At 46.3% G+C, this 25211-nt stretch overlaps 1 protein-coding gene across 1 annotated transcript; it reads right to left on the bottom strand.

Annotated features, from left to right (window-relative positions):
* Window positions 1-356: 356 nt before the first annotated feature.
* LOC128754655 (uncharacterized) lies at window positions 357-5125 on the bottom strand. Its single transcript, XM_053857423.1, has 4 exons — window positions 5098-5125; window positions 1963-2071; window positions 1737-1876; window positions 357-1465 (listed from the first exon to the last, which is right to left on the bottom strand). The coding sequence occupies exons 1-4, from the start codon at window positions 5119-5121 to the stop codon at window positions 1193-1195; spliced, it is 546 nt and encodes a 181-aa protein (XP_053713398.1). The 5' UTR covers window positions 5122-5125; the 3' UTR covers window positions 357-1192.
* Window positions 5126-25211: the final 20086 nt, after the last annotated feature.

Here is a 25211-nt window from a genome sequence, read left to right as displayed (position 1 = left end):
GATTTGTCAGTTGTATGTTCAGTTACTTGATGTGCTTGTGTAACTTGGACATATTCAATCATTTTCACTGTGTTGGGGCTCAGTCGATTCCTTTTTTCGGATATGATTTCCCATGCCTTTGAGAAAATCCTCTCGCAGGGAGAGAAGCAGGCGTGCAAAGGAACCAAATTGCCAACTGGTAAAGGTGTGGATATGTGGTTTTGTGGTCCTTCCAAAACAACAGTGGGTCCTCATTTCTTGAAATGTATTTTTGGATGAGGTACCGTTGCACTTCCACAATAGCCTCAGCTTCAGCATTGGACACGCCCCGACTCTCATTTACCGACGTGTCAAATAGACTCCACAGGTTCCCACCACCTAAAAAAAAGACAGCACTTCATGATAGTATTATAGTAAACATGAAAACAGATATAAAATGTTGATTGTGCTGCCGCATTTTCATCCTTCACTTGAGGCCTTTGTGGAGGAATTGATGGCAGAGAGATTATGTTGGCGCACTCCGTTTTCAGTCTTTCTACGGCCTCATTTGCTCTCAACTCACTGTGGAATCCAAGTACTTTCAACCGTGGATCCAGCAGTGTTGCCAGTGTCATTACACTGGCAGTCTCTAGTTTGGCCAGATGATCCCTCAGCCTTACTTTTAAAATGTCTGTCAACATTTTTGGTGTTTCTGTGGTCACATTAGAAGCTTCGCAGTTCACTGCATGCAGAAGCATTTTCATCTGTGGTATCACTTTAGACCCGACACCCGTTTCTCCTCTAACAGCTTAACAGTGGCCTGGTGGAATGGGCCAAGCACTTTAATGATTTCTTCAATTGTTTTGAAGTCACTGGATGTGAGTTGTGACAGTAAAGCAAGGGCAGCCCCCATGGCTTCCCGCTGCTCAAAGACACGCTGGAGCATAAGCAGTGTGCTGTTCCAGCGTGTTTCTACCTCCATTAGCAACTTATGTTTTGGTCTTCCCATGGACTCTTGCATGTGGCCAAGGCGTTCTTTAGCAGTTGTGGAGGTCCGGAAGTAGGCCACAATTTTTCTGGTTTTTGCTCTTATTTCAGACAATATGGGGACCTGGTCAAATGACTTTCGCACAATCAAATTAAGGGAATGTGCAACACATATGCTTTGCCTTACACCAAGAGTGTGTGCACAGGCTATCATATTGGATGCCGCATCTGTGACCAGGCATTTGACCTAATCTTTTATTCCCCATTCTGCCATAATTTTTGTCTTTGCCTGGGCTAAGTTCTCTGCTGTGTGGCTCTGTGGAAAGTGTTCCACTCCCAGCAGGATGGTGTTCAGAGTGTCCTCCTCAGTAATAAAGTGACACGTCACACCAAGATAGGCCTCCATGTCCATAGAGGTCCACATGTCTGCAGTCAGACTGCAAGCTTTAGCTTTCTGGACCTCTTCTTTTGCCTTCTGCATTTCGGCATGGAATCTCTCCTCGACCATTGCCTTTAGAGCCTGGAAAATAAAATAAACAATAATGCCTCAGATTTATATAGCGCTTTTCATGACACTCAAAGCACCTCAGAGTTCATTCACACGAGGCGAGGGAGATTAGGTCTAACCCAATGACACTATGAAAGCAACTTGGTGGGAGCGAGATTTGAACCGCCAACCCTGCAGTCATTGGACAACCTGCTCAACCACCTGATCTACTGCTGCCCACTACTATGGCACCTGTCATTTACCATACAACAAACAGCATAAATTATGGATATACAATACTCACCTGTCTAGTTGGAATAATATAGGTAGGCTCGAGGAGATCCAGGAGGCTCCTAAATCCCTGATCTTCCACCAGTGTGAAAGGCTGGGAATCCTTCACAACCATGGCAACCGAAGCCTGATCCACAGCATGTTTCCTGGTACCTACACAGACACATTACATTCGATCATGTTGTTATGTTTCGGCCACAGTGAGGGACATGGCATTTTAAATGATTGTGGGTTATTACTTGGCGCGGGTTGTGCACGTTCATTTTCATTCAAGGCTCGGTACTGCCTCAACATGCATGTGGTGTTGTTTGTGTAACTCAGCTCCTTCGAGAAGAGCAAGCACTTCACCTGAAACCAAAAGATTGTTTGAAGAATGAGTGTTGGGGGTGTGGGGGTTAAAATTTCTATCTACATATATGTTATAATGTATTATTATTATATCATGTGTCACAAACATAGTGTACAGAAGGCTCCCTTTAAGATGACGTCACACGTTGCGTGGCAGTTTTGACATGCGCAGTAGTGGTTGAAGTTCGCTCTGAGAGTAGTTGGCTGCCGCTCGTCCTCCTGGGTTTTTTGTCTTAAGTTCCAAGTACATGACCAAAGTAAGTGTTTGTTTTCACCATAGTTGCCTTTCAGTGTTTGGTTAGTCCGTAGTTGTGTGCGTTGCCTTGTGTGCATTTGATATAGTAGTAGTAGTCCGTCGTCGACGAAGGACGCTCCAGCAATTAGCCACCGCCCTTTGCGGCGTGTTAAGTGGTCACGTGATCCAATGGACCGTGTGCGGGTAGTGGCGTTTGTCCACCACACGATGGTGCCCGTTCCCACGGAATGAGAATCGGTTTCTTTGACATGTTTTGTCCATTAAGGTGTGACCATTGTATTGTAATTTGTATAATTTTGTATAATTGTCTTCTGTGTGTTATTTCACAGAAACTATATATATATATACATATATATATATATATATATATCAAGAACTTGGACAAATAAACCACACAGTTTACACATCTCTTGAACTCCTGTGCTCTGACAGGCCAACCATCGTGGATTCTTTATCAGTTATCCGAACCAGCATCATCATCGTCCTTCCTCCTCAACATTAAGTGGTCCTTCGAGCCGGATAAAGAATCTACGATGGACCCTAGAGAGATGTACCCGGACGTGCGGCCAAAGCGAAGACCACAACGTCCAGCGAGATTCCAGGACTTCCAAGTGGACTACATTGGCAGTCGGCAAGAAGACCGTCCTCCACCAGGCAAGCCTACACCTCAATCATGGGAGACCCCAACCCAGAGGAGACAAGTATCACCGCCTTACTACGGACGCTACCATGAGGATGCGGCTCATTATGAGATGCCTCCGCTTGCTTCAGTTCGCTTCCAGGACAGTGAGCTTTACAGCGATTTGTCAGCTTCTCCAGGACCTCCAGACTGGGACCCACATTACGAAGGAAGAAGTAGCTATGACGAGAGCTCCCGACTATATCATACCCAAAGAGCCTTCGAATCAGGTCTGAAGGAGCTACATGAGACACAAAAGGAGATGAAAGAACTACTGGATGTAACCCGTTCCTTGCATGCCGTTATGGGTCAACCTGGAAAGCATGCAGGGAAGAGTAACAGCTTTGAACTATCAGTAGAGGAGGATGAAGGAGACTGGCCTGAACCTCCACCCTGGCCTGAAACCAACTGTAGACCTTCGTCACAGCATGCAAAACCTGAATATTGATGCACATCAGATTCGGCCCCTCCCAGCTCCACCCGCAAATGACTGTGCATCCAGCACCTATGTTCAACACCAGTCTCAGCAGCCCGTCCACAGTTTTGCCCCTCCTCCTCCAGTAGATCAGGTCTACAGAGGACCCCCCCCCCAACAATTCCAAAATTCATCCAACCAGACCCCAGTGAGTTCTCTCGACTACATATTGCTCTGGAGAACCTACTTCCTCCAACAGCCTCTGAGCTCTTCAACTATCAAGTTCTGCTCGACCATCTGAAGCTGGAAGAAGCCAAGCTGATTGCGGACGCCTACTTGAATTCCCCAAACCCCTACACTGAGATCATGGCAGCTCTCCATGACAAGTTTGGACAACCTCACCAGCTGGCACTTCGGACAATAGCCACAGTTCTTGAAGCTCCAGAAGTCAGGTGTGGAGATAGCACAGCCTTTCAGAAGTTTTCCCTCCAGATTCAGTCCTTGGTGGGTCTTCTACAGACACTAGGTTCAGAAGGGGAAGTTGAACTCAAGTGTGGTTCTCACGTTGCTAGGCTGTTGAGTAAGCTTCCCCCAGAACTGCGGGCAGACTTTCGGCGCCACCATTACAATTCCATAACTAGTCACACCTTGACTGACTTAGCTGAGTGGCTTCGGTATGAATCCTGGTGTCAGGGATATGATAGTCATGTCGCTGTGCGTAGTGGTAAGGAGAGGTTCACCACCAAAGGGGAGGGTCGTGCAGGAAGGCAGACAGTAACTGTTTTACACGAAAAGGACAATGAAAGGACAATGCTGCTCGCAGAAGCAGCAAAATGTCTGAACATGAACGGCAGTCCAGAAAACCTCCCTCTCCGAACAGTTCGCCACGATGTCCAGGTATTGCATGGACAAACTGTGTCATTCCAAGTTTCCTCAGTGGATCGTCCATCCATACAGCTAACAACCTCAGCCTTGCCCCATACACCTATCCAATGGAACGTCTCCAACGGAAGTTTAAGCACATGCATGGTCTTCCGATCCCGGCCTTTAAGAATGCTACCCCCTTCCTGCTGATTGGTTCTGATCAACCTCACCTTATAACACCGGTTGAGCCAGTCAGGCTGGGCCCCCCCGGGGGGCCAGCTGCTGTACATACAAGGCTGGGCTGGACTCTTGAAGGTCCCGTTCGAGATACGGGGGGGCTATCTCACAGTACGCAGTGCCTCTTGACCACCTCCCCACCACACCTGGATGAGATTTTCCAGCATGTTGAGAGACTCTGGAAACTGGATGTCGTACCCCAACACCCTGAGAGAGAAGTGACTCGCTCCAAGCTTGATAATCATACTGTTGCACTGCTTAAGTCCAGAACTGCCAGGGTAGAGGTGGATGGTATTTTCAGATATGCAACTCCATTACTGCGTCATGAGAAAATGCCACTGCTACATGCCCCAAAGGAGTCCGTCATGCCATTGTTGCGCAGTACGGAACGTCAGCTCCTCAGAGAACCTCAGAAAGCCAAAGATTACTGTGCAGAAATGCAGAAGCTCATCACGTCTGGCGCCGTGCAAGAAGTGAAAGAAGCGAAACCGCCAGAGGAGTGCTGGTACATTCCCCACCACCTTGTGCACCATAATGGGAACAATCGTTTGGTCTTCAACTGCTCCCATTCCTACCTCGGACAGACGCTGAACCAACATCTGCTGTCTGGTCCAACCCTTGGTGCTTCGCTCCTTGGGGTTTTACTGAGGTTCCGAGAGCACCCTGTGGCCATCAGCGGGGACATCAAAGGGATGTTCCACCAAGTGCGCTTGCTCAACAACAGACAACAGAGTGAACTCCTTTCTTCTGGGGGCTTTGAACTCCTCCTTTGAACTTCCTGCAGAACTCCTACAAGAGTGGTGTAGCTGGGAAGCGGAACTGGACCTACTGTGCCACATCACCTTTCCTAGGCCATACCTTCCGAAGGATGTCAGTCACAAGGGTGTGACATATGAAGTCCATATATTCGCTGACGCTTCTGATCGAGCCTATGGCGCTGTGGCGTATTTGAGAACTGAGGATAGCCAAGGCCAACGGCACCTGTCCTTCATCCTAGCCTGCTCACGCGTGGCCCCAAAGCGCCTTCAGTCCATCCCGCGCTTGGAGCTTTGTGCAGCACTTGTAGCGGCTCAACTAGCCAGTGTCCTGAAGAATGAGCTATATATCAAGAACTTGGACAAATAAACCACACAGTTTACACATCTCTTGAACTCCTGTGCTCTGACCGGCCAACCATCGTGGATTCTTTATCAGTTATCCGAACCAGCATCATAATCTTCCTTCCTCCTCACCACATAGAGACCTGTGCTTCATTATACCTGTCTGTTATACCTTTGTGGGAGATATGTTCTTCGCTTCTTGGGTGGCTCCATCGTCACTCTCTGTCAGTCGAAGTAGCACAGCAATGATCAAAGACTCTTCCTGGTTTTTCTGTGCCTATTTAAGGAGCGCGAATCATGACGCGAGCCAGTTACGTGATCGCTGAAAATGGGGCCTCATTTGCCTTCGGTCTTGTGATATGAGGAAAAAACGAGACGGGCCTCGATACGGGCTCCATTTAATCATCAGCGGAATGGGTCCCAGCTGTGTGTCGCCATTAAGCTGAAGAAGGACAGATGAAGACGCGGAAGCGGGGAGACAGGAAGTAAAACAATAAAAGCACAAACGAACACGAAACCTAACAGTACACCCCCTTCGAGGAGGGCCTCTAGGCACTTTTCCAGCCTTGTCTGGGTGGGTGCCGTGAAACTTGAGATTAAGTCTTGGTCGAGGATGAGGGAGCGGGAGATCCAGTATTGCTCCTCAGGGCCAGTCAATCGCGTATCGCTTTGATGGCGGCGCCTTGTCAGGCAGCGGCTACTGAGGCTCCCGGTAACAAAGCCAAATGTATGTATAATACAATGAAAATGAAACAATCAACGAACGAACGAACAAACAGTGGAAACGGCGCAATGCGTTTATTAGGATATGACCGGCAAACGATCATTAATCTGAGGGATTTCAACGGCTTTTATCCCGTTAGGGCGGAGACACGGACGACCCTACACGACCTCGGTCTGTTCCACCGGTCGGATCCAACGATCTACAGCATAGCGAAGCCCCGCCAGTCAGATTCAGAGTCCTACAGCACAGCGAAGCCCCTCCCCAGCAGCAGGGATCATCATCACGGGGGACATCGGAGGCGGTGCGAGAGGAAGCAGAAGCGCGGTTGCCGCGGCGGAATTAAGGCTAAGATAAATGCTAACCCGTTCCGCTCGCCGCTCCCGTCGGTCCTGCTCTCTAATGTGCGCTCGCGAGAAAACAAACTGGACTATTTGAAACTGGACTTGAACACCCGAAGGGAGACACGGAACTGTTGCGTGCTGATCCTCACAGAGACGTGGCTCAACTCTTCTGTCCCGGACACCGCCATTAGCCTGGAAGGGCTAACAGCGTTCAGGGCGGACAGGAACAACGTGCTCACAGGTAAAACTGCTGCTGCTACGGACTGCAATCAGCAAACAGACGTGGGGGAGTATGCGACCATCGTCACTCGGGCCAATCAGAAGCCTTGGATGACGAAAGAGGTGCGTGATAGACTGAGGGAGCGAAATGCTGCGTTCAAATCTGGAGAGAGTTCAGTGGCTAGACGGTTCTGTCATAGTGTAGTTGTAAGGTGACTCAATTCATATGGTTTTAAATTCGCGAATGACTTGAGACAAGCAAGGTTTCTGTTAATCAAGAAGTTTAATACAAAAATAATACACGAACAAAAACAATGAACTGAGGGCGGCGACACCAAAGTGGAGCGCGGTGGACACAACACCAACGGTGGGGGAATAACCTACAACAGAAAACAGGCGTGAGTTACACTGCACTGTAAAACGGGGACAGCAGAAAACTATGCGCTCGGTAAATACACTCACGAGGCTGAATATAACAAAGGACGCTTGGCAGAAGCGAAAAACAAACACTCTAGGCAAGGAAAAACTAGCAGAAAAGCTCACAGAAAGAGTAAACAAACACTCAAAGAAGCAAATGCGGAGCTGAGGAAAGAGCAAACAGACAGTGGTATAGATGAAGAGAAACAAGAGAGACGCGGAGCAAGAACAAGGAAAGACAAACCAGGGACAAGAGAATCAGAGTAGCAACAAGAGATCATACCACGTATCAGCAGCAGACCATCTAGCGACAACACAGTGGGCAGAAGGGTAGATATCATCGGCGGAATGGGTCCCAGCTGTTTGTCACCATTAAGCTGGAGCAGGACAGACGAAGACACGGAAGCGGGGAGACAGGAAGTACAACAGTAAAAGCACAAACGAACACGAAACCTGACATTTTTGTTACTTTAGCACAGAGATTAAAAACATGGAAAAGCATTGTTTTCTTTGTCTCAGAGGATGCATTATTCACGTGTCAGCATTATGTGCTAAATAAGTGTATTATAGATACTGTCATACAAATTCAATCAGTGTTTAACTGATTTTAACACTGGATGTCAAGGGGGACGTGAACTTGCTGCTTTAAATAGCAGCTTCTCGCTTATCATGACAGGTAAACATACTTGGGGTCTCAAGGACACTGTCTCAAGGTGTTGCAATGACTGAAAGGGGTCCCAGGACTTAAACCCAAAATAGCACTTAATAAGTGCTGGTGGACAGAGAGATGGCAGGATGAACACTGACGATCAACTCCTTCATAGGGTTCATAAAGTTAAGGGGTGTGGTGTCCAAGACCTGGACCATCATCTTCCTTGCCAAGACTGTCTTGGGTGGATGTTGGCAGGGAAGATGAACGCTTGAGCTGATGCACGGGAGAGAGTCGCCGAGGCTCTTGGAACTCCAGATCTCCGGCGAGTGTTTCTTTGGGTCTCCCATGTGCACATGAAAAACAACACCTGATTCAAGGTCCAGCTGGGAGATATGGAAGCCCGGACCATTGACCAGCACAGACCGGTGAGCCAGGGGTAGTTACTGCAGTTGCCCGGCTCCCTCTCTCGCCGCTCCCTCCTTCAACTTGTGGTTCATAAGATATATAGAAAATATCTTGTTTTTCTCTTTCTGTGTCCTCGGTTGTTGCTTGTGTTAACATCTTGAATACTAAGCGTATGGTCGGCCACCTATTTTTTATATTAAATGATTTACTGAAAGATTTGTCAAGCAAAACATGCAGTCGTTAATTAAAAACAGAATTTTTGCTGAATGTGGGATTTGAACATTAACAATAAAATCACTTATGGAGGCAGCAACTAGTTCCCAGGATCCCAGACACGCTGTATTTAATGAATAATGGTCACACGTGGTGACTTAGCTAATTTATTGGTGAAGCGCTTTGTGGGTGTGAGCTGCATTTTTTTGAATAAAGTTATAGTGTAATTGGTGGTTTGGATTGTTAGATGTCGTTTTTACATTGGCTCACACAGTACCCCAATTTATCTCTTTGTTGTTAATCTAGCTAGGTCTCGACACCATGCAGCACCACTGAGTGACCCCACTCCTCCGGTGAGCTATGCTGGTTATATGGTTTATGGTTTATATGGTTTATAGATAGTATGTGTTCGGAGGGGTTTGGTCCATGGTATGCCACATGCACACATTGTGGGAAGTTGGGGTGTCCAGAATCGCTCTGTTGGGCTCCGACGTCATCACCACCAAATCTCGAGAGAGAGCCCCGAGAACAGGGGTGGGATCCAGGCACCCCGCAGTTGCTTCTGAACCACTGCGCCAGTGTGACTTCCGCCTGGAAGTGCATTGGAAAGCAATTGCAAAATTCCCATGGAATGTCAGCTTGAGTTCTAGTTTAAATGACAGTTTGAAGTTTGAAATACAATTTCACCTCTGCCATTTGCTTAGAAACACATTAAAAAGGTGAGACATTTCAAGTTGCGCTGCTGCCTGAAGCTGCTGTTTCATTGGATCATTGCAGAGTATTAATCAGCAATTAAAACCATTTGTTAGAAAAAGAAACTACAATAATGAACTTCATTTGCTTGAGGTTTTCCATAGCATGTTGGTTTTACACCAGGCAGGTGTGCAGCGTGTGCGTATTGACTAGCTATATAAGGAACTGACCAAACCTGGGTTAGTTTGATTACACGTGATGGAGAAGGTCACTATTGGTGATGCTGTGTCCAGATGCAGGTCTGGACACAGGAGACTGCTGAAAGACTGAAGATGGCAAGGTAAAACATGGACTATGGAATACCATGTTGCACATTTACTGAGTAGAAGTGCATAAATGTGCAACAGATAATTCTAGACATGTACAAGAAGTTGTGAATCATGTTTGGTCATAAAGTAGTCGACATGCATGAAAGAGAATGGAATACAGCTGTTACAATAATTTAGACTCTTTCACGAAGTAAAGATGAAGAACAGCCTTAGAGCTGGACACATGTTCATCTTCATGTGTTTCTGCACTGACAATAATTTGGCCTCTGGGGTTTTGGCACATATCAGAGATGCACGTCGTCATTTAGGTGAAGTACATTCAATAGCGGACAATATCAGTGTATAGTGTGCTTTGGATGACACGTTCTCCATAGTGCCCCCAGGTCCCAGTGTCATGGAGCTGACTCCTCAGTCACCTGAAGAGACCTCAGCTCATGAAGGTCCTCCTGACCTCACTCAGGTCCCCTCCACTTCCACCTCATCAAAATAGAAACGTAGAGTTACTGTTTGAATCAGAGTTATAGGGGATGACACACTGTAATTCTGAACAACATTCATGTTACAGAGTCCACACATGATGCCACCTTTCTGCTGCGGGACTTCACACGCAGTCTCCTTGGTCTCCACCACAAAAACAAGTTGGCTTTATATAAAGAAATGCAAGGTCCAAAAAAGCTAGGAAACCTGATGACCACCTACAAACGGGCAAAGGACAGGTCGAAACGAGGGGAAAGAGGAAATGACAGGCAATAAAGTCAAACAGAAAACTTCTGTCACCAACCTCCACTTGTTCTCTTCTTAGTCTGAAATGGCTCTTGAAGTCTGACGGACTGAATAAGGAGACTACATCCTCCTCAAAAGAAATTACTTTATCAACTGACCTGGGAAAATTATGGAGAGTCCGTTACAACCTACGGATTGTTTCATGGCGACAAATATATATATATAAACAGTGTTATTTTTAGAATGAAGGAAATGTCATCACATTCAAAATGTTATGGTAATTTGACTTGATGCTGGCAGTTTCTTGCCTTTTCTTGATTCGACAAAACTACTTACCTTCTCTGAGCGCATTCTGATAAAGAAGTGTTCCCCCGCCTCCAATTCATCAGCCAATAAATCGAAAAAAAGTGATTCTCTCCATCACGTTCTTCGTACCAAGTACAATCCGACTACAACAATCCGAGATTTCCCGATGTATCCGCCCCCTTCGTCATCATCTGGGAAGCACCCCGCGCAGCCGCCGCCTGGTCTCACAAGCCCATTGGTGCTGCTGCTGCCTGGCTGTTCCTGAAAAAGCGTTTCGACACAGTGACACACTGTGCTGATACTGTGTTGATACTGTGTCACTGAATAGTGACATCTGCTGGACATTAAGAATCCCTGCAGGCAACCGAGTTCTACATTTACACTGATTTGATGACCTACTATATATATTAATATCAAATAATTCTTTGCATTCATTATTATTCCATATTTTTAAATAATGTGAAAATGTGCCATCATGTGAAAAATCCAACGTTTTTAAATTTCCTAAATTAAATGATACCTTGTAAAATCATTTGAATTAGAATGGAACAAGACAAGTCGGAAATCTGAGACAAACACACAGATCGAAATAACTACATTATTCTCCAACAGGAGATCAAAATGGTCCTACACGGCAGACAGCTTGCGTTTCCCTTGGAGCTGCCCCCTAGATCCACAAAGACATTCACAAAGAACTGTGAGATTCAACTGTTTCACCAGTTACATCCTGTTGACAGGTGCACTTCCTTAGAAAATGATGGTTAGTCTATTCTATGAATATGTGCGTAGCCCTCTAACGGCCTTCGCTATTGGTTAATCCACATCGAGGCACTGGCCTCGGCCTGAGACTTTGATTGATTGGCTCTCCGCCCAGGAAGGCACCACCCACTATGTATAACTCTCCCCTGCGCCCGCCGTTCTGCTCCCTTTGGAACTCAGCGGAAACAGGCCTGCTGGGCAGCCAGTTAGAGTGCTACGCACATATTGATAGAACCTGGGTTACGTGAGTAACCATCATTTCTATGTCATATGTGCTCCGCCCTCTAACGGCCTTCGCTATTGGTTAAAAACCCCGGTGAAGGCTGTAGGGATTAGTTCACTCCCAGCATACCTCCTGCTCCAGACACAGACGCTCTGCTGGGGAGCGAGGAGACGTGAGACGGACTCCCGTGAACTCGGGTGGACAGCGACAGAACTGGAGTGCGTAGCCCCTGCTTAATGATCTGTTTAACCAAGGGGCGAGGGGGCCGCACAAATCCACCCACACAGAGTGAAAGTCTGTAAGGGGTTGAGCCAGAGACAGAAAATGCCCGCCCACCTCATCTGGTATGTGCAGGGGGCACCCTCCGAAAGGGCCGGGTGCCGCCGTCCGGGTTCGCTGAAGACACCGTGGGTCGTGAATTTCGTCATCAGCATGGGAACCGGGAGATGTAGTCCACTGCTCGACACGGTGACGCTCGGTGCAGCCGCACTGGGTTCATTTGACTCAGACGAAGCAAAATGGCCTCCAGTGACGACACTCACCCAAGCGCTTGGAGAACATCGACGGGACCTCCCAGAGGCAGGCGGTGCAACATTGCTGCCAGAGACGACAGCTTCAGAGGCCGCTGGGAAACTAAGTCCCTTAAGCCGGCCAGCACTCACCTGTGCGTTTGAAGAGTTCGAACCAGGCCGACTTGACACGGGCGGTGAACGATGGCCGGTGGCCGAGGAAGCTAGTGTTAGCCTAGCCTTTTTAGCTAGCGAACACGAACCTTGGCCGACGACTTCTGCGTCTCCATCAGCTCCATGAGACCCGAGACGTTGCACGAGACGCGGCATCTTCTGAAAGGCCGCCGTAGAGGCCTGGATCCTCCGGAGCTCGTCCCCTGAAATGGATTCCTTCTCGAACAACAGCCTGTCCATGGCCATGTCGTTCGCCAGGGTCCGAACGTGCATACCGCATGCATAAGCTCGGTCCAGGAAGGTGGCGGTAGTACGGTCTTTCTCCTCTGGGTGCCATTGCTTACCGCCAGTCCAGAGAGAAGAGTTGGGTGCCAGACAAAACCCAAGCGTGTCCCCCAGAGGTGGCAGCCCCCTGGTGGGATCGACGCCTTCCACAGTGAATACACGGCATATCCCCTAGGCGGCGCCATTGACGATCAAGGCGGTGTTTAGCCGAGTGGGCCCAAAGCCTGGTCATTTTAGGGACCGTGGCTGAGAGTCTGGATGCCTTCTTCACAACCTTTGCGTACAAAGGTACTGAGAAGTCCTCTTCTTCTGGTTCCGCCTGGACAGGGAGGGACACTCCTAGTGTCTCCGCTGCCTCACGGAATAATTGGGGCATTTCGTCCATCGGGTACCTGCTCTGGCTAGGCCCCGCTGGAGTACTCTCGCCCTCATCCACCACCCCCAAGTCGTCGTCGTCGTTGGGCAAAATCTTGAGGTGGACCTCCTCCTCTTAAAAACGACACTCACCCTCCTCTGTAACGTCCGCCCAAACCATCTTCGCTGGAGGTGGTTTAGGAGCGGACTGAGGAGGCTGAGTAGCTGGAAGAGAGGCCGACTCCTGGTCGACTCCCTTCCAGCATGCTAGACCCGCCCGCCTGTGCCGCTCCTCTCCTGGAAGAGCCACGCAGGCGGGACACGAGTCCAGCAGTCTCAGGTGTTCAGGCCCCAAGCAGACGACGCAGGAGTCATGCTTGTCGGACTCACCGAGAGAATCAGCGCAGGACGAACAGGAACGCTCCATGTTAACCCGATGGTTGTAGTCACAGGCTGAGTTCCAAAAGGATCAGAGTGGCGGGAGCAGGGGAGAGTAATACATGGTGGGTTTTGCCTTCCTGGGCGGAGAGCCAATCAATCGAAGTCTCAGGCCGGGGCCATTGCCTCGATGTGGATTAACCAATAGCGAAGTCCGTTAGAGGGCGGAGCACATATGAAATAGAACTACATTATTTTCCGACAGGAGATCAAAATGGTCGTGCACGGCAGACAGCTTGCGTTTCCCTTGGAGCTGCCCCGTAGATCCACAAAGACAATCACATAGAACTGTGAGATTCGACTGTTTCAGCAGTTACATCCTGTTGACAGGTGCGCTTCCTTAGAAACACAGTTCCGAGTCGGCACAGTCACGTGACGGTCTCAGATCTGTGAGCTCGGCACACGCGCCGACGCATCGCTGTCTCAGGACCCGTCACTTCCCATTGCCGCTGGTTGTGTTGCACAGTGCTGCTCTACTCACAAAGCGAGTGTAAGTGAAGAGTTTTGATGAACAGTACTACTTGCTGAAGCAGCGTTTCATTATATCTCACTGAGGGGTAAGTTATGACATCAAATGACTAAACGAAGATCAGAACACGACGCACCCGGTAGCCGTTAGCAGCTCACGCTAGTTAACCTTAGCTCCAGTCGTTACCAGGCTCTATATACAGCGCTAAACTGCAAAACACTCAGTTCAGAGAAGACTTTTAAATGATTTGATCTTGAATTTAAGCCGTGTCAGCATCAACAAAGAAAATCCACTTGATTTGAAACGTGATTTGCATCGCCTGTTTTCGGTCAGTAACAAGTGTTCACGACCTGGTCCAGTCATCAGATGGTACATTAGGGATGGTCCGATTTTAATTTCGGAACACAATAACGCCTTGAAATAGCGCCTTGTGATTATGGAGATGTTTCTGCATCAGTCGTTGAAGCATCTCGGTTGGACTGACTTCTGTGAGTGAGCGAATTTACTTTGACATACTTTTATACAGCAATAATTTTGTTATATGTTGATGTTACAGGTCCCAGGACGGTCAACCGTAGCAAATACTGCGTGCAGACGAAAGAAGACAACACAATATCAACAGGTGTCTCGTCTGGAGTCCAAGTGGCGTCTGATGAAACGTGTTCCCAGAGCTCTGTTACACTTTGTGTCCCCCTCGCAACTCCGACCCCAGACAATAGTTCCGCCTCACCTCACATCAGTAATAAAAAAAAAAAACACTCACAAAACTCCAAAAGAACACTAAACAGCCAAATGATCAACATTAATAACATATAACATTTTTGGCTAATTGTGGTCATCCATTTAGGGGTGCCACACACGCCCCAACAACAAAAGTGGCTCCCGACACAAACAATATCTAAACTTCAGGGAAACACTGGACTCAACACAAGACACAAACTACAATAACTGTATTTTAGGCATCCCTTAACTCAGCAAAGGGACTATGGAAAGTAAGAATAGAGTGTATGTGGTGTGTAAGGGAATGATGTATGGTATGACAGTGGGAATCTGGGATCACAGTATGGGCTGAGATGAGCACTAACAGCATTTACAGAGGGGTAAGGCTGATACATCGGTGTGCCAAGCGAGGGATTAGGTGAATGTCTCAGCCGGCCTTTTCTCTCTAGTGGACCTTCGCAGTGAGTTGTCAGTTGTCTAAAGTACCACCACTTTCTTGTGGGCATGACACTTCTAACTCCTTTCCAACCACATTCCCAATGTTTTCCCCTTCCAACTCGTTTTGACCATTGCCTCGCCCAACATTTTCATCAAACTCCATTTGCTCAGACTCTCCAAGATCTAACTCTGACTGTATTTCAACTGGTAATCGTCTCGCTTTCGGAGCATCTGGATTGAAATAGGATTGTCTGGCTTGGTGTTGTACCCCTACAGCGGCTCCTAAACTTGGACAGGATCTTTCCTCCACTTGGCCTATCCTGCCTGCTTGATGTCGCTGTTGATTCAATCCATTTGAAGTCTGGAATAACACAGGGGTTATAGAAGTAGGTACACTTATTGACCTCTTTAACCAATATCCCCTTGGTCTCTCATCATTTGACTCAGATGTGTCAGCGTTATCCACTTGCGTTATGACAGAGTCTGTTTCTCTGTCACCATGTTTTCGCTTGTGATGTCTTTGCTGTGTCGGTGGCTGAACTGCAATTGGAAGATCATTCACTAGTAAAAGCAAGTTCCTGTGCAGCGTCTTGGTTTTTCCTGAGGCATTATTCTCTGGTTGTATCACATATACTGGGTTATCTGTCAGTTTTCTCTTCACCATATAAATTGTCTTTTCCCAATAAGAGCGCAGTTTTCCAGGCCCTCCACGTTCTCCGACATTCTTAACTAAAACTCTGTCACCTGGTTTTAGTACAACCCCTCTCATTTTCTGATCATAATAGGACTTTCCCTTAGCACTCGAAGCAAAACTGTTTTTGCTAGCAATATGGTATGCTTCAGTCATTCTTCTCTTCCATTTTTCAACATACCCGTTTTGAGTCTCATTTTCTGTCTTTTCTGATAATTGAAACAATAGATCCAAATGATATAAGAGCAAATGTGGAGAGTAACCTGTGGCTTCGTGGCGCGTACAGTTATATGCATGTACTACCTTTGCAAGGTGTTCTTTCCATGATTCTTTCTCTTTGTCTGTCAATGTACGAAGCATCTGAATAAGCGTTCGGTTCAATCGCTCAGCAGGGTTCCCTTGTGGGTGGTAGGGAGATGTTCGGGAATGTCCCACTCCAGTCAGCTGTCCCAGGGTCCTAAACAGCTCGTTTTCAAACTCCTGCCCCTGATCATGATGGAGTTTGTTAGGGAATCCAAAATGGGGAATTTTTGTATATCCTTTCCGCTGCAGTGCGACCAGCCTTATTTTTCGTCGGGTACGCTTGTGCAAATCTTGTGAAATGATCGACTATGACTAATATGTACTCATAACCCCCCTTGCTCTTCTCAAGGTGTAGGTAATCTATATAAATTAGTTCCAATGGTGAGTTGCTCATGGGGGCACGTATATGGGTCAACACAGCTTTTCTTTGAATCAGTTTAGCAACTGCTCTGCGCTTGGCACAAATTGACATGTCAGGCTGTTCATAGCTTTTGGTTTGCTTCTCAACAAAGGAGTCAGTTAGCGGAGGAGGTGATTGACATCCTGGTTGATGGTGATCCGTCTGGGGCATTCCTTGACTTCCGATCACTGGTTCCCCTGTTGCAGTGTCCGGCTCTCGTTTCCCTGGTTCTTTTGCCTTTTGAGACAACCAACGGCTCTGTGACCCTCCTCTCCACACACAAAGCAGTGATTACAGTCCCGTCTGTTACGTTCACGACATGTCTGGCAGTCGACCTCTCTCTCTCTCTCTCTCTCTCTCTCTGGCGTTGTTCTGGGGTTGGCGATTCACAGTGGTCGGCTGGGATAATGCTTGTGGTTGTTGAGACTTTACCAGGTTCGTCAGTTCTTCCACCTTAGCCGTTAGCTCTTTAACAGGATGTGGTTTTGTTTTGACTTCTTGTCAGCTTGGCTGTGTTACTGCGAGAAGACCCTATTCTCCTCTGTCGTTCACTTTCTTCACTGGTGATCTGTGTTACTAGGCGCAAAATTGCCTCATCACTGACATCACAGTTTGTCAGGAGGGGTTTCAACTCAGAATGTAGGCTGCTGTGTTTCGCTCCTAGACCCTGATAAACCGTGTGTAGGAACACATCCTGAACTGTGGCAGCGGTGTATTTAATGCCTGCATCTGACAACTTGGACGTAAATAAGACCCTCTGTTTCAACCCAATGACTCTATAGAGAAATTGTTGAGGCGCTTCACCATCTTCTTGTTTAGCACACATTAACTCTTGAAATAATTCAGTACTGTTTTCCTCCCTCAGGTGTGCTTGCAGGAACCCCTTCAGCTCCACTACAGTCAAGTCATCCTTATCAATAAGCATGTCTTTGAAAATCCCTGGTTTCACTATTCGCAGTACCCCGCGAACGTTTCTCTGTATCAGAAAACCCTTCTTTTACTCCTTCCTCAATCTGTTTACAAATGTTATTGTAACTAATATCAGAGGAATGGTCTCCAAATTGACCACCTTGAATCTTGAACTCTTTTCTTTGAAAGTATGCCATGTCTCGAAGGGAGAAGCTTCCCTCACACCCTGGTTGAGGAGCAGATGGGGTTTGTGGCCCATTAAAGCCAGGCTCACAAGTCTGTGCTGATGACATAATAGTCTCTCTCAACCTCTGTCCCAGTTGCTCATAATTATTTATCATGTTCACCAACTCGTACCATCAGGCACACCCACTGTGACAGGACTAGCTCCGGCAACACCACTGTGAATGCTGGACATGGTCAAGCTAGTTGGTATAGTATTGTCTGTAGCCAGCATCATATGAGATTCCTTCGCATTTACATTTACAATAACATTTCCTTGGTTCTGAGTCAGAGTCACACAAGATGTCTCAGAATCATTCCTTCCACTCTTAAGGGCATCAATAGTATCATTGAGTATCAACAATTTGACCATCCCGCTATCTTCTAAGTCAAGTAATTGCTTACTGTGCAAATATGAACTGATGAAGTCCAAACACCCTTCATGATCAGTCGACGAGAGTTCGGGTTGGTCCTGTCCCACCTCCGTACTGACGTCCTTGGCAATATGGAACAGCTCCTGTGCCGAGAGGGTGAGAAGACTTTTCCCAATGTCCCACAATAGGCTCTTCCTCTCGTTCTGCGACATCATAGCAACTCTTCCACTCTTGAAATGGGTCACAGCTTCAGCAATGACAACTCAACAGCCCACAACAGCTCACCGCTCCAACCACAGCAATTTTCTGGCAGTGTCTTGTCTTGCTCCCAGGTATGATGAATGGATCCGCAATACCGCCTCTGGTTAGGAGATGGCGCTAGATTCCGGACGAGCCCCCAAGATTTGTTACGGGTCCCAGGACGGTCAACCGTCGCAAATACTGTGTGCAGATGAAAGAAGACAACACGATATAAACAGGTGTCTCGTATGGAGTCCAAGTAGCGTCTGATGAAACGTGTTCCCAGAGCGCAGTAACACTTTGTGTCCCCCTCGCAACTCCGACCCCAGATAATAGTTCCGCTTCACCGTCTTATATCAGTAATTTAAAAAAAAAACACTCGCAAAACTCCAAGAGAACACAATAGCCAAATGATCAACATAAATAACATATTACATTTTTGGCAGATTGTGGTCATCCATTTAGGGATGCCACATTGACGGGATACATTGTACGACTGAACAATTTATATCCCACTAGTACGCATTATTGTTAATTATGGGGGTATTGTGAGTTGTATTTGTTGGCAATATAGGAATATTGCAGTTGCATAACATTTTGTGAAAAAAGAAATGATCGTGAATACTTTCCAGATCTTTCATTCATCATCATCATAGTTTTTTTGGAATTGCAGTTATGAACATGATGGCAGCTGACGTGTGTAGCCACGTCAAGGTGGTGGTACGAGTAAGGCCTGCCACTGAAAATGAGAAACGCCGGAACGTGATCCAGGTCGTCGATAACTACATGCTCGTATTTGACCCCAAAGAAGAGTACCAGTCATGCTTTGGCACACAAAGAGTCCGAAACAGGAATATTAACAAGAGGGCTAACAAAGACCTCAAGTTTGTTTTTGACAATATTTTTGATGAGTACTCGACACAACAAGATCATTTTGAGAATACTGCCAAAGGTGTTCTCGATGGTGTGATGAACGGCTTCAACTGCACAGGTAGTTAAATGACTCTTAGTCAACCGTGGTACTCTGATGGATTTTGTCTTCCATTGACATATAGCTTTAAGTATATGTTGATACATATTCATTGTGGAAGATTTTTTTAGTAATTTCAAAATAGGTTAAATATCTTCGTTTATCATATGAATCCAGCTGTGCATTAAATGGTTTTAAAACACAAATACACTGTGCTGTTTCCATGAGAGCTGCTCATCTATACTGAAATTTCACCTCTGACCCTCGATCTGATCTCTTTCCATGAATTGTCAAGGACAAGTTAGCATCCATTTCAATAGAAAACACCATTGGATTTTTTTTATTTTCAACATTTATTTTAAGTAATATATTATATGTATAATCTTAATACATTATGATGGCGGAAATGGGATTGAATAAGTATAACGCTGGTTAATAGCCGACCATTCTGACTGAAAAGTTTCAGTTGGAATTTTTCTTCAAACTAACAAGTGAAACATCAGTTTCTTACTCGATATCAGGAAACGATGGCTCGCGAGCCGGATGTGGCTCTTTTGACAACCGCATCCAACTTGTAAATGGGAATAGCACGAGGTGTCATCACTCTAAAGCTCAGTGAGAACTTCCTATGATGTTGTTTTTCTTGAAAAAATCTCCAGGGTAGAATATCCTGGAATAAAAGGCCAAGTTGTGTTGTCAAGGAAGGCGGCCCTAGGCAAGGCTTCTTTCGGTTTCTTGGACATTTAAGTTTTCTAGGCGTGTTTGGGACGTTTAGGATGAGGAGAGTGACGCCACGTGAAGACATGCTGTTGTCTGGCGTGCTCGGCAGTAAGTCGAGCGGAAGTAACATCACGCCATACCTCTGGGCGACGGAGTGCTGTTGCTACATGACCTTTTCTTTGCTTTGCCATTTGCACCTATGGACAGTGGATTAGCAAAACAAAAACACAACACCAAAATGTCCAAATAAGTGCACAGTCACTGCAGGGCAAATTCTCGTGGTCCATGAGACGAGAAAAAGATAGGAGCGGTGCCAGATCCATGACACTCCCACCTCCTCTACTGTCATCCAAGTTCCTTGGTCTGTCACATGTCATGTCAGCATCCCGTTCCTCCCACTGGTCGGCGCCAGCCACCTCTGTCATGTGCAGGACCATTTTCTTCAGCTCCTGGTGCTCCAGCTCCTCCACTGCTCTCAGGGACCCGGCATCATGCACTGATGTGAATCGCTGAGTGTCAGTATGCAGCAAGATGTTGACCATTCTGGTGGGGCAAAGGGCGGTTCGTTGAATCAAACACACACACACACACACACACACACACACACACACACACACACACACACACACACACACACACACACACACACACACACACACACACACACACACACACACACACACGACCGCACAGCAGAATGTGAAATCCAAAAGGCAACACACTTTTGCTTGCGCTTGTTCTCCTGGTCCTGCAGCGTGGTGGGTCGGATCGTGGATGGGTCGGGAAACTGAAACTCACTGACTGCCCAAAATTAATCCATGGTTCAATTCAAAGGCTCAATATAAAGAATATAAATAGTATCTTATTGTGAGCCAAACAGAGGAAAGTCATGTGTCATTAAAAAGTAGAATTCTGTTCTTTTTGGATAATGGAAAATGTGTTAACTGCCTTTCCAGTATTTTCGTTGGCACACAAATATTGAATGTGCATTCTGTCGTCCTCGCAGTAGCGCTGGCACAGCTCCGTCTCCTTCAGCTGTCTCTCTAGTTGCAGATGCTCTCTCCTGATTTGGGCACGGCATGAGAATATTTCATGCAGAGCCTCTGCAGCGGTAACATCACACGGTTAATATCCAAAAAGGATATGACGGCAAAACTGAGACAAACAAAATGCCTTTAACAACTGACCACTAGAGAACACGAGCCATGTTTCACTTGCTGGTGGTGGTGGTGGGGATGGCGTAGCTTTCAGTCAGATTCTGTGCAACCTGACTCTGTTTTAAAATCATTGTTAAATATGCATTCAGAGACAAGACATTTGCACTTAACATTGCTATTGGTAGCTTGAAAGGACTTGTGATGTCATTTCCTCAAAGCAAATCAAACTGATCCTGCATTTGAGGACTAAAATCAGGACAGCGCAAAGGTGAGCGGAGCCTGAAGCAACACACTTGCGTCATCACAATCCACACCACCACTCATACTGTATTAGGGCTGCAACTGGGGACCATTTGGATAGTTATTTGGAGCAACCGCCAAGATCTAAAAAAAGCAAGCTATTCACACGTCTACTGACTTCTGGTACGTCTCACCGTTTTATCTCTGCTTGTTGCTGAGATGGGAGGGTGTTGGCGGTGCAAGGCACAGTTCCCCTCTCTTCATACTGTTTAAGTTTCTGCTTTAATTGCACAATCTGGAAGACCAAATTCAAAGTTAAAAGAATAGACATGCGAGACATTTGTGACAAATGCATCTGTGAGTTTCACTAGATAAAGAGAGTAATAAAACATTTTTGAACCGTATTAATACGTGAAACTATTAACACTCGTGAAAAATTACAGAGAAGTAGCCCAGTAAAAGCTTGGGAAACAACATCAGGAATTAGCACAAGAAATCACTTTAAAAAAATAAAAATAAAATCGAGATTTTGACATCACGCCATTTACCTCTTGCCACTGCTTCTCACATATCACTGCGCACTGGCCGATGTGACTGTCCAGACTCGTAACATTCCTCTTAAGCTGCTGGATGAAAGGGTGACGAGAGAGAGAGAAGAAGGAAACTCCAAAATGTCAAACCTGTATTGATTTATGGCCCCCTGGAGGTAATAAAACCCCCTCCCCTTCCGGAGGTAATAAAACCCCCTTGCCCCCTTTTTTATGTGAACAAGAAATTAAAATAATAACCCTCCCCTTTTTTTTATATCAACAGGAAATTAAAATAATAACCATCCCCCTTGTTTTATGATAGGAAGGGAAATAATTAACCTTATCCTCCCTTGTTTTATAACAGGAAGGAAAATAACGAAGGGAGGGGTTCGGATAGCTGTATAAACATCACCCTGTGTGTATATATATGTACCCTTCAGACTGTTGCAAGCAGCAAGGAACCGTCGAACACAAGCAACTTGCAATGTTTGTCCCGACACTGAAGCGTGGATCACCAGTGATCAGCGACACGGCTGTGACTGTTATCAAGGACCCGTGGATGGGTGCTGGGGCTCCCTGTAAATCTATAATGTACCTACGGCGTACGCAGGCACCACCCGGGGAATCATTGCAGAATGAGTGGTCTCTAGAGCCTTACAGACGCCGAGGGAGATGGGGGTACACGTTCAAGTATGAAACAGCTGAAATGTACATTTATCAGTTGGGCGATGACGAAACCTTGAATGCCTATACGGAGATGGCTGTTATCGTCTAACGACTGGGGTGTGCTGAGCCGGAAAATCTTCCAAGGGCTGAAGAAGAACAACAACAACAACGTCAGAAGCCTGGAGCCGTGACTAACAAACCTGATCGAATGGAGAGCAAGCCGTCCTTCATGGCTATATGGCTGGCTAAAATCTCAGGATCAGGATGATGGTCCTTCAGGGCCATCCATAAAGTATCAACAGGAGTCACGGGTGAAGAAGAAGATTTCGTCCTGGAGTATTTTAATTCTGATTGCGGTGTATTTCGTACTCCGTTAGCAACACCGATGGATGCTTGGAGTAATAAAATTCAGGAGATTTCTCCGAAAATCGACGGCCTCTTCGACCATAGCCGCTTATGGAATGATGCCCTTGTGCTGAAAAAAGCACTGACCCTTTAGTCCTGCCCCCTTTGGACCGCCTACTCGCTGATGGCTGCTATAAAGAGGATTTTTTCCAGAGCGACACCCTGCAGATGTACCCTTTGGAACAAGCACGTCCAAGACAACAATGAGGACAGAAGGTATTATGAGACGTATCGCCAATATCTTCCTCGGAGCTGCTACAGGCGGCACTGGGTACGGAATGAACAACTCCTCGACGACCCCTCTATTTTCTGTGGAACACGTTACGGGTGATGGTCATGAGTACGTCGGTTCTAACAACGACACGACAGCCGGAGCCTGACCTTCGTTGACCATCAAAGACGACACAGACGACTCTGATGCAACTGAAATGGATGAAGTGGGTGATGAGGAGGAACCTGTAGGGAGAGCAACAACCTCCTACCCCAAGAACGAAACTGTCGGCGTGTATCCGCCTGCTTCATCCTCAGCTTCTCAAGACCAAGAACCAGCAGCTCATGATGAAACGGATGGCTGGAAAAGCGGTTTCTTCCTGAAAGCTGTAAAGACAGTTGTATTTCATCTACTAGGTAAAACCATGCGCAGGTATTGGAGGGAGATCTGCTGCGGTTGCCAAGTAGATCATCCCAGCAAACTACAACACAGCTGTCTTGAAGAGGTGGAGGATGTTTTCTACAGTCTTAACTTCCACCCGTTGATGAAGAGACTCTGTAACAAGAACTTTCTGCCTGCTATACAACACTACTTGACCCTGAATGACATACAACCGGAGAAAATGAGAACCAAGGCTACGGCTGAGACAGTCATGCTCGAAATGAGGTCTCCAAAGTCAAGTGTCTGGAATGAATACATCAAACATGAGCCAGAGGATCCTCTAATTGAACGTCTGGAATCAACAAGTAGAATCTGGAATAGAACGCCGGTCCTGGTCCATGTCACAAACACGAGATTCCCTCGTATGTGATACTTTTTTTTTTTCTCTTTGTATAACATTACGTTTGAATCCTGACATAACCTGTTTAATAAAAAACATTAAGAGGCATATTCGGATCTCAGCTCTTTCATTTCTCGTTTAACATGTCGGTGAAACACATCATTAAAGAGTTTCTTACAATCCTCTTCACCCCGGGAGCTATGGAGATGTGGATCGCCTTCGTGGAGGGGTGCAGGTTGAGACTGGAAAACCAGTCAGTTCTAAATCTATTAAAGTTTTTTATCAAAACAGGATGCTTTGCATAACACCTTGCATAAACCAGCGAGAGTAAACTTTCCGAGAAACAGAGTATTTGTTCACAGGCCTCTTCAACAATTCCAGGCCGACCTATGCGACATGCAGGCATTGGCTAGATATAACGTCGATCAAAATTACTTCGATTGAGATTGAGACAGTGAAGGCGTTTGAATCAGTGCTGGAGGAGAGCTGGACGCCTGCAAAGCTACAGAGGATGACGGGAAATAATTTTTCAACAAGAGTTTCCGGGCTTTGATGGAAAGGATGGGTATTAATCATTTTTCAACAGCGAGTGACGTTACGGCCTCTGTGGTTGAGAGATTTAACCGCACTCTAAAAAATCGGATGTGGAGATATTTTACAGTTAAAAACACCTTACGTTACATCAAGGTTTTACAGGATATAGCAAAGAGTTATAATCACAGCTATCACAGTAGTATAAAAATGACACCGATGGAAGTAACTAAAGAAAATACTCTGTTTGACAATCTTTACAAGCCAAAATTTAAGGAGGGCGATCATGTTAGGATATCAAAACTACGAGGTGTATTTGACAAAAAGTATGAGCAGATTTTTACAGACGAGATATTTACGATAACTGAACATATTCACTGCAACCCGCCTGTGTATAAATTGAAAGATTTCGATCACAAACCCATCCAAGTATTTCACGTTGAAAAGATTCTCAAGGAACCCGTCGTTAAAGGAGGTGACAGAACTGGCCTGAAAAATTCAACAGCTGGGTAAAAGCTTCAGATATAAAAAAATATATAAGACGATCGTTCTTTACACCAGGCATCATATCATTATGTACGGCTCAAAGAACGCTGGCTTCTATGTGACTTTACCATCAAACGCCAGTGCAAGAGTTTTTAAAGACAACTCGATTGGTACTTTCCGTGTTGATTTAGCATAACATATCGATTTAAACGGAAAATGGGAGGTTGCTTTGACGGAGATTACATGCCCTCACACATGGCATAATATTCCAGAGGATGCGGCGTCATTTTACTGGACACCGAACCCTGGAGGACCTGATTCCAACACAAACACGGTTCCCACGAGAGGTTCAGATTTAGATG

The sequence above is a fragment of the Synchiropus splendidus genome, chromosome 2 (assembly GCF_027744825.2).
Source record: "Synchiropus splendidus isolate RoL2022-P1 chromosome 2, RoL_Sspl_1.0, whole genome shotgun sequence".
In the NCBI taxonomy this organism is placed as follows: domain Eukaryota; kingdom Metazoa; phylum Chordata; class Actinopteri; order Syngnathiformes; family Callionymidae; genus Synchiropus; species Synchiropus splendidus.
Note: the sequence above shows the minus strand (reverse complement) of the source record. Positions and strands in the feature narration are given on the sequence as shown.